Below are 10,854 nucleotides of genomic sequence, written 5' to 3' on the forward strand. Positions count from 1 at the left end.
ATAGTAGACAATATATTTATGGAATTTTGAAATATAAATGTATTATATTTAGGAAATTGTAATCATATCTACAGGAAACACTGGCATCTAACAACGGCATGGGAAAAAAAAAACAATCTTAAAAAAAAAAGGATATACCTAATTGGGAAATAAAACCGTTACTGAATAAGCAGGTGTCCTGGTCTGTGTCCTAAACTCCTGAAATTTATGAAAGAAATCAATTAAATCTGTATGGGCGTGTGAAAAAATCTGATGTAATCCCCTTTGTAATCGTTAACATTTTTATAAGTAACTATAATTTAATTAAACAGTTTTTCTCAGTAACTGTAGCTGATTACAGTTACATTTTTGTAGTTACATAATTTAGTTACATGTAGCTTTTTCTTTTATGCCAAAAATCATTAGGATATTAAGTAAAGATCATGTTCCATGAAGATATTGTGTAAATTTCTTACCGTAAATATATAACTTAATTTTTGATTAGTAATATGCATTGCTAAGAACTTAATTTGAACAACTTTAAAGGCAATTTTCTCAATATTTAGATTTTTTGCACCCTCAGATTCCAGATTTTCTAATAGCTGTATCTCAGACAAATATTGTCCGATCATAACAAACCATACATCAATGGAGAGATTATTTATTCAGCTTTCAGATGATGCATACATCTCAATTTTTTTTTTAAACTGGTTTTGTGGTTTTTTAAATGCTTCAGTATTTACTCAAACTGACCCATGCATTGATAATAAAGTGCAAAAGAATAAAGATTGAAATCATTGGTGTGGATTGCATTTGGGTTTGTGGTCCAGGGTCATATATATGTCACAGAAAACAAACGCACCTTGTCACCAATTAAATGTTTAATTGTATATTTCCCTATTAATATGTAAAAAATAATTGAATAGACAATAATTCATAAGATAAGATTTATGGAATTATATAATAGCATGTTATGTATTCATACAATATATTTATGAAACTGAATCACTAGAACAAATAGATTGTGTGTATATAGGCTATAAATAATGGGCATGTATTGTAATATTTATTTATTTGCCAGTGGCTTTTTATTATTGCAAAATAAAAAGGAACACACAAATAATAATAATACAAATAAGAAACAAAAAAAGCATAAATAAAGATATTACAAAGTATCGGGATTGAGTCACACACACATATATATAAGAACAAAACAACAGACCAATTAAGATATGTTTGTTTATGTCAAATTTTGCTAATAAAATAAAAAGGTTAACAATAAATTCTAGATCTTTATTGCTTTTGTTTTCATAATACAAGATAACATCCTTCAAAGTAAAGCAATAATTCATATCAATGAAATTAAATATATATTTGCCAGTGGCCTTTGAACCCATTGTTGCGCGCCGGTGACGTCAGCGCCGTGAGAGAGAGAGAGAGGCGCGTGCGTCTGCACACAGACAGACAAAGACTGCGGAACGAACGGAGGACGCGCTATAAACCTCTCTAGCGGTCCACGCGTGAAAACAATGAGCAGACCGCGCGAGTGAGCGGTGCCGAGGCGGGACGCGTGATCTGAACGCGCGCTGGGGGTCGATTTTGACCGCGAATGCTTTTAAAACTATTTTTTCTCCAACGCCCCCCAACGATTAACGTTAGCAGCTCCGCTAGCGGTTAGCCATCATCACCATCTCCCTCATCCTCCACAAAACACCCGATACGAGCGGCGAGCGGGACGGGAGCACATAAGGTGAGGTTTTGCCGCTTTATTTAACGCCTGTCCGGGTTAGTTTCTTGTTCGCCGGTCTCCGTATCGCCCGCGTGGCGCGCGGCTGAGATCCACAAACAAAGGCGACAATGTGACTGATCGTCTCCAGTTAGCGGCGCGGCTAACAACACTTCACTTTAAACTACAATATCTCCGTTTAAACTCACGATTCTGCCGGTTTGGAGTCGCGGACGCACGCGTCACGCTCCTGCCGCGAGCTTGGTTTAATAACGACCGCTTGTCATGAATTATACTGAACCGCGTTGTGAGACTTTAACGCGGAGCTAAAGAGCAGCAGAAACAATAAAGACAATAGAGACGCGCGGCGTGGAGCGCGAGGAAACAACACGCGCGGCGCTTTATAACGTGCACGCGGACTGCTTTCAGTGTTTCTTGATGATTTGTGTCACTTCTCAAGGTGTTTGATCGGTTTAAATATGACCCTAAACCACAAAACAAGACATAAGGGTCGTTTTTTAAAAATTGAGATTTATGCATGATCTGAAAGCTGAATAAATCATATTTCCTGAGATACAACTATTTTAAAATCTGGAATCTGAGGGTGCAAAAAAATTGAGAAAACCGCCTTTAAACATGTCTTAATGAAAAAATAAGTTTTGATATATTTATGGTAGGAAATTTACTAAATATCTTCATGGAACATGATCTGAATATCCTAATGATTTTTGGCATAAAAGAAAAATTTATAATTTTGATCCATACAATGTATTGTTGGCTGTTGCTACAAATGGCCAGTGCTCCAGGGTCACAAGTGTGTTTTTCCTTCTAGAAAGCGTGCTTGGTTCGTTGTCTGATGCACACGCAGGGGCGACTATGCCTAGCCCGTTGTTTCACCCTGACATCATGGATCACGAGATGGTAGTGAGCAGCACCGGACAGTCCGGCGGGGTCATCGAGCAGGAGCCCAGGGACGAGGACCATCAGGAGGTGCTGCGCTTCGCTCTGGATCAGCTGTCACTCATGGCGCTGGAGAAGGTCGACTGTCTGGATGGGACCTCGTCCGGTGAGAACTGTAACGGGGGAGGCGGATACGTCGATCTGCAGATGATCGAGCACAGCAACGGCTCCCGGGAATCACCCAGCTCCTGCTCGCCTTCTCCAGAGTACTACGGCTCGGGAGGCGGCAGTGGATACCACATGGCCGGCCCGCACTCCTCCATCCTCGGGGAACAAAGCTCGGTGCTCCGCAAGAGAAGCGTCAACATGACCGAGTGCGTGCCGGTGCCCACGTCAGAGCATGTGGCCGAGATCGTCGGCAGACAAGGTAATATTCTCTAAAACCATCATAAACCAACCATTCCTTATAATGCAAGAGATATAAACAATAAGAGCAATGCAGTAGAATAAGTAGTTATTCGTCTGCAAAATATGAATATTTTAATCTCATGTATGTTCTGAGAGATGGTAAACAATAAATGCAATGCACTTGAACAATAGGAAAGCATTGCAAGTAGTTATTTGCGTGCAACGTATGAAATAGTTCCAAAAGATAAACAAATGCAATGCATTTGAACAATATTAAAGCATTAAAGTTAGTTATTTGCATGCAAAATAGTAATATTCAGTAATATTCTTTGTTTCAAGACACACAAACAATAAATGCAATACATTTGCACAATAGGAAATCATTGCAAGTAGTTAAAATATGACTTGTATTCCAAAATATGCTATAAAAAAAAATGCCATCTAACAATAAAACAGTATAACCTTCCTAGGATCAGTCATGTGACCTGAGGTTGTTTACTGGTTAGTTGCATTGAAAATATGATTGTTTATCTAAATTCTTTATGGAATAGTAAATTGCATTTGAACAATAGGAAAATCATAGCTTTATTCGTCTGAGATTGCATGCAAAAGCTGTGATTTGAATATTCACTCCCCTTCTGTGTTCCTGGATATCATAAACAAAGCATTGCAGTGCATCAGAACAATAAGTTGGTGTTATGAGCAGAAGTGAGCGGCCGGTTGCAGTTGCGTTATGCTTCTGTTGTTGTTTTGGCACGCATGCACGGGTGTGTTGGTGCTTTTAGTCGTTTGGCGGATTTGTGTCCTTCATATACAGCAGTAGTGTGTCGTGGGGTGGATGGGTGTTGTGGCGGTGGAGGAGGGGTCTGCTCATGTCTAAACCAGACAATAGAGACTCGTATCGACCGCTGCGGCTTCACGGTTCTCCCGCCCATCTCTCTGTCTGCTGATTATCGATCTCTGATTGCGTTTCGTTCAGGATCCGGAGCGTTATATTATATATATGAACGCAGGCAGGGGTCATGCGAGGATATGAGTTATGCAAGTATAGATGGCCGGGGACGCGCACGACGGCTCTGCGCGGCGCATTTCAGCTCAGATGCTCTTGTTTGTTAAACACACATGAGAAATAATCTTAAACGATTTAGTTTACGTAAAACAAGCGTGATTTCGGCGCGGCATTGTTCTCTTTGTTTGAAATGCCATGCGTTCAGCTTCACGCGATGACGTCACAGAGCGGCCGCGCCATTGGCTGAGTGAAGCCGTGTGGATTTAAAGGAACAGTACGCCTCTGTCCGGCCGCTCATGAATGAAGAAAACAATCCACGCCAATGACTGCAATCTTTATTTTTTTGCACTTTATTATCAATGTACGGGTCAGTTTGAGTAAATTATGAAGCATTTCTTCTTCATCTCTTCCATTTCTTTATTTGAACCTCTAACTCTAGCACTCTATTCTAATTCTATTCTTTTAAAAAAAACTTTCCCCTTTTAGACTTTACTGCACTCCATTCATTTACTGCTTGTTTTCGTTAAAAAAAACTAGCTTTTCTAATCTTTTTGTATTCTATATGTTTTCTTTTTATTTATTATATTATTAACAAAAGCAAAAAGTCTTCTAATACTAGCATGCTCTATTCTGTTTCTATTCTTTTCCTTTTATTCATTATATAATAAAATACAATAAATCTTGCTATGTGTACGGCGTTAAGCTTTCTAAGACTTGTCGTAGCACTTGCATATCATTGCTCTTTTGTTGATATTTAATTATTTCTATTGTCCTCATTTGTAAGTCACTTTGGATAAAAGCATCTGTTAAATGACTAAAGATAAATGCATTTAAAACGCTGTACTTGTAGGCTTTGTGACCTGGTATATGCTTATATGTGACCCTGGACCACAAAACCAGTCATAAGGGTCCGTTTTTTTTTTATTGACATCATCTGAAAGCTGAATAAATAATCTTTCCATTGCTGTATGGTTTGTTAGGATAGGACAATATTTGTCTGAGATACAACTATTTGAAAATCTGGAATCTGAGGGTGCAAAAAAATCTAAATATTGAGAAAATCTCCTTTAAAGTTGTTCAAATGAAGTTCTTAGCAATGCATATTACTAATCAGAAAATATTATTATTGTGATATATTTACGGTAGGACATTTTCAAAATATCTTCATGGAACATGATCTTAATATCCTAATGTTTTTTGTCATAAAAGAGAAATGTATAATTTTGACCCATACAATGTATTGTTGGCTATTGCTACAAATATACCTGTGTTACTGATGACTGCTTTTGTGCTGCAGGAACACGCATAAGTCAAAGAAAGTGTTACTATTATTGAATTTAATTAATATTTTTTTATATACGAGTATTGCACATTTTGTCTTTGCTAGTTCATTTAAAATTTAAAATTAATTTGTAAAAGTACATAATGTGAGCTCATTACTAAACTGCATTTCTGTATGTCATCATCATCATTATAAATGTATTCTAAATATATTTTTTAATAAGCACATCAATGTATTTTTATCTAAAACTAGCATAACATTACTGAAACGATCTAATGTGACATGGTTATCCACTTTATGGTTTCTTACAGGCAAAGAGGTGTACCTGATACTGGCTAAAGAGATCAGTAATATTCTGGAATTGAGTCAAAATGTGACGTGCAAATTTGCCTAAAACCTTTTGACTAATTTTAAAAGCATGTAGTCTGTCATTTCATCTTCATAATTCAAAAACTATAGCATGCTACTACTGGAACAATTTCAGCATTATAATAAATTGACTAATTTAAAATAGTATGCTTGCAGATATTAGAAACATAATTTATTTAGGTTATATATAATAAAGTATGATAATCACTAATGACTAAATATAATGATTTCGGTATGATGTTGTGAATATTATGTGTAATTTTACATATGTCAACCTTTCAACCTTTTGTCTTTGCAATGAGATACCACATTGTCTCAATTACAATAATGCCTTAATTACAATAATTGTATTACATAATTTTAATTGCAATAATAAAAATGTATACATTTACATGTCTAACCTGTTATCCTTGCTACTTTAAATTGTTGAATGAGTTTTAAAAACTACAGTGTGTCTGCTGAAAATATGCATTTTGTAAGTTTTATAATAAAAAGTAAATAAAATGACTACTTTAAAATGGTATTCTAAAATATATTAGAAACAAGACTTTTTTATTTGGGTATACATTTATATGAAAGTCAAAGTCACTTATTGAATTTTGATAATATACTGGAATTATTATATACAAGTTTGAAATATGCCTGTCATAATTTGCATTTGACCTTTTTTTTTTTCTATCAACATTTTGACTGTCAAAATGTTAAAAATACAATGCAAATACATAAAAAATAAAAAAAATAAAAATGCAGATATACCATGTTGTCTTTCAAGTAAAATTTGCCCATTAAAGGCAAATTTAAAAAGTGTAAAAAAAAAACAAAAAAAACTTGTGTAAATCGACTAATTTCAAATCATATACATGCAGATATTCAAAACAAGGCTTTGTTTATTTGAGTGAACACATGATAATCAATGATGTATAAATTTACATGTCTACCTTTACTTTTTCATTCAACCTTTTTGCCCTTGCTAGTTCATTTAAACGTTCCTGTGGTGTGATGAATACATTTTTAAAAGTTCAATATACCACGTTGTCTCTGTTAATTAAAATCATTTTTAATTGAGTGCATTAGTAAAAACTAGGGCTGGGACAATAAGTCGATGCATTGCGAATCAAGTAATTGTTCTGCATCGATTCTGAGATTAGCGGAATGTATTGCAATTCTTTCTTGAATCGATCGTGAGCTTAGCTTGTAACAGTAGATGGCACTGCGTGTTTTAGAAACAGCCGTACTCTGCTGCTTCCTGTTCCTTATACTCACACCACTTAAACATAAAATGATCATTCATACAGTTCGAAAAAGTTTGTGAATTAAACGAGTGTTCATTCATAGTGGGCTGTTTACATTAATCTCGCGTCATAAAAGCATAAAAGCCAAGGTGCAAGTACATTTAACCACGCACATGACTCAACCGAACACAAGGGCTGTTCTTTGTGAGCATTTGACTGCGGTTAAAAACTAACCTAGAGCGCCATCTGCTGATAAAAACTAAGCTCCGAATCGATTCCAGAGAGAATGGGTTCAGAAAATCTCTGAATCGATCCACGAATCGCGATGCATTGATTCACTTGAATGCACCATTTTTAATGTTTGTTTCTCGTTTTTTTTTTTGCAGGTTGCAAGATCAAAGCACTCCGTGCAAAAACAAACACCTACATCAAAACCCCCGTGAGAGGAGAAGAATCCGTGTTCATTGTGACGGGCCGCCGCGAGGACGTGGAAATGGCCAAACGTGAGATTGTCTCGGCGGCCGAGCACTTCTCCATGATCCGCGCCTCACGCTGCAAAGCCGGCGCAAATGCCCCCGGATCAACCGGCTCGCTTCCCGCCCCTCCCAGCCTCCCGGGACAGACCACCATCCAGGTGCGTGTTCCCTACCGTGTTGTGGGCCTAGTGGTGGGACCCAAAGGAGCCACGATCAAACGCATCCAGCAGCAGACGCACACTTATATTGTGACGCCCAGCCGCGAGAAAGACCCTGTATTCGAGGTCACCGGCATGCCTGAGAACGTGGATCGTGCGCGAGAGGAGATCGAAACGCACATCACTCTGCGCACCGGCGCATTCGTTGACCTCCAAGGCGATAATGACTTCCACAGCAATGGGACCGATGTGAGTTTAGAAGGTCTCGGGTCGCTCGGTTTGGCTGGCGCGCTATGGTCACGTGCGACTCACTCGGCGCCTCCACCTCCGCCACAGATGCACCATTCGTCACGCAAAATGTCGTCTGAATCTTTCTCGGCGTCTCGACGGGCGACAGAAAACGGGGGAAGCCCGACTAGTCCGTTTAGCACAAGCAGCGCCGGCGGGAGTTTCTCCTTCGCGGGCGATTCAACTCCGAATTTACCGGCGACATCGGAAGATTTGGGTTTTGAATTTAGTGCTGCGAATATCTGGGCGCCATTTGCGAATGGCGCGAAGCAACAGGCACAGACGCAGACGGTCCGTCGCAACAGCAGCGGCCCAAGCGGAGGAGCCGTGACCCCACGTCTTTCGCCCGACCCGGATCACCCACTCGCCCGCCGGGCCCAAAGCGACCCACTAAGCACGCTCTCCTGGCTGCAAACGGGCACCGGAAGCTCGTTCTCAGGCGGAAGCAGTAGCAGCGGTGGAAGCAGCACTGGATACTCATCCTGCTCGGCGTCGTCGCTCCCGGGTGGCTCGCCAACTGATTCCGAAGGCGGCGGAAGCGGAGTGGGAATCGCATCCACTATGTTGGGACGCCTCAAAGCGGGCGGCCTGGCTGGGATGGTGCCGCGGGATTGTTTTGTGTGTTGCGAAAGCGAGGTAACAGCCGCGCTCGTCCCATGCGGTCATAACCTCTTCTGCATGGATTGTGCTGGGCAGATTTGCCAGTCGCAGGATCCCGAGTGTCCCGTTTGCCACATTCCTGCCACACAGTGCATCCGGATCTTCTCTTAAACGAAGACTGCCTTGAGTAATTACTAGATATGACACTATTCCGATTTACTGACAGTAATAATAATAATAACAACAGTGACTATATTACCCACTCAAGTACTTGTCAGACTGCGTCTTATCTTTAGCCGTTCACATTCAGTGGGTTGTTTTTCCATTCATGCTTCCGACTTTTTCTACTCGCAGATTTTTCGACTTTTACGCTGCACTTTTTTCTAACGCGTTTTTCCGTGTTGCCGATGCAGTCGTTTTTAAAATTATTTTTGCGGGTTTTTTTTAAATGCGAAAGCTGTGCTCGTTTAGACCAAAACATGAGATATTCCTGTTTTATTATCGAACACTTAATATTTATACGCGTTACGAGTCGATACGCGGCGTGCTAGTGGATGTAGGATCTGAAATAGCTAGAATAGTACATGTTATGAATATCATTACCGTGCATTTTCTCTTTTTGCCACACTACTTTAAAACATTCACGTGTCGGTTCATTCCTGCACTCCAGAAACAGGGTTGCTAGTATTTAACGAGGAGTTTTTTTTTATCTCTTACTACTTTTTGAATCAAACCGCATACTGAATTATCTTTCGAATGTTTAGTCATGAATGTGTGCGAGAGCGACTGCGACGCACAGAAATGTCTTTTGCTGGAGTTTGCGTCTGTCTTCCGGCCCTCGCGAGAGCGTTTCGTTTATGATTGCGCACCCCCATACGCTGCCTACGAACAAATCTGTAGTCCCGTCAAACGGTTATTACGCGACAAGCCATGCTTTCACACTCTAAAGGGCTTCCGGTTACACACTACACTTCAGGTCGTCCTAATAAACGGGATGCTAGTCCGCGTGGCAGCTAAATCACCAGGGCTTCCGCACGTTTTAGCGACGCACGAGCCGTTTCTCCTTGAACGTGAGGGACTCTGACGTCTTAAAGGGCAAGAATGCATTTGGGTTTGTACAGGTTTATTTCTCTAGATGCGCTTTTAGACTTTTCTTTGGCGTGTCGGATATATTAAACGTGCCAGAATGCCTTGGTGGTGAAACTCGCTGCCGGGAACGAAGATTGTGATATCTCTCCGCTCTTCCAGTTTTAGTGATTTGTACAGAGAGCCGTGTCGAATCTGAGCCGCTCGTTTTCTTCTTTTCGTCCCCAAACGTCGTTAAAAGTAGTGTAACTGGTTGAAAGGTACAAGAAGCTAGTAGTTTTTCGGTTGTATATGCGTGTATGTGATGAAGGTCATGTGACTAGTGAAGAATTGGCCTGAATGGGTTTTTTTCCTTCACTGAGGACGATCTCAGGCGGTTTTCCCATGATTCATTTGTGCCCTGAACTCGCTCTGCTTTTACTTTCGCTTTAATTCCTCTTGTACGCAGAACCAAAAGCGATTTCAATAACCGGATTTCAGGCCTAATTGTAAATATCCTGAATTACAATCATTGGGATTCGTTTTCAAACGTACGACGAAAAAGGTTAATGTAGTTTTTAAAACGCGTATCATTATTTGTAAGTTAAACTCTCTGCATGTCTTGAAGCCGTGAGGCATTAGCTAATAATTTTCTAAAAATGAAAAGACGAAAAAAAAAAACTTTTTTACACATTTTATTTTTACAATTTATTTGCTTACCTTGACGTAAATATCCCAGATTATAATGTGACCCTTTTATTACAGCAAATTTATCTTTATTTTCCATATTTCTTTTTCCTGTGTACAACATATAGGCAATTTATAACAAAATGAGAAAAAATTATTGAAGAAATTTAAAATTGAAATATATTTTATTTGAAAGTTTATGGACCTTTTAACCGTGAGCTGGAACAACTGTATACACGTATAATTTGAGCTGACTTGACGGTTATAAGAAATGTATCAAGAGTTTTATTTTTTATGCTTCTTTAATAAAATCTTGTTTTTGTTTTTGTACTGTAAAACATAATCCTTTGTGTCCGTGTTTTTATTTCTGTTATTAAAGCTGTATGGTGCATGTGATGATAGATTAATCTTGCCTTCAAATCCATTTAACATTTTTAACCGCGTCCCTAGTAAAGAAAAATCTTATTATAGTTAACTAAAACTATGCAAAATATGAGAAAATGAAAATATGAAATGCTTCTAGCTGTGGTTTATTTATTTTTTACTATAATAACCTTGGCTTCTAAGTAATTCATGTCATCAATAATATAACCAAATGTCCATTCATCTAGAACAGTAGATCTTTACAGCTCAAAATGTGTATGTAGTTTAATAAAAACGATAACTTCACTTTTC

At 38.9% G+C, this 10,854-nt stretch overlaps 1 protein-coding gene across 1 annotated transcript; it reads left to right on the forward strand.

The window, feature by feature from the left end:
* The first annotated feature begins 1,410 nt into the window (after positions 1-1,410).
* On the forward strand, positions 1,411-10,854 carry LOC306846048 (RNA-binding protein MEX3B-like). Its single transcript, XM_079379129.1, has 3 exons — positions 1,411-1,729; positions 2,538-3,032; positions 7,292-10,854. The coding sequence occupies exons 2-3, from the start codon at positions 2,582-2,584 to the stop codon at positions 8,596-8,598; spliced, it is 1,758 nt and encodes a 585-aa protein (XP_079235255.1). The 5' UTR covers positions 1,411-1,729; positions 2,538-2,581; the 3' UTR covers positions 8,599-10,854.

Source organism: Barbus barbus (assembly GCF_936440315.1).
Source record: "Barbus barbus genome assembly, chromosome: 26".
NCBI classification, from domain to species: Eukaryota; Metazoa; Chordata; class Actinopteri; order Cypriniformes; family Cyprinidae; genus Barbus; species Barbus barbus.

Coding starts and splice junctions, on each gene's coding strand:
- LOC306846048 (XM_079379129.1), top strand. CDS start 2,582: ATGCCTAGCCCGTTGTTTCACCCTGACATCATGGATCACGAGATGGTA. Junction 3,033..7,291: donor CGAGATCGTCGGCAGACAAG/GTAATATTCTCT, acceptor TTTTTTTTGCAG/GTTGCAAGATCAAAGCACTC.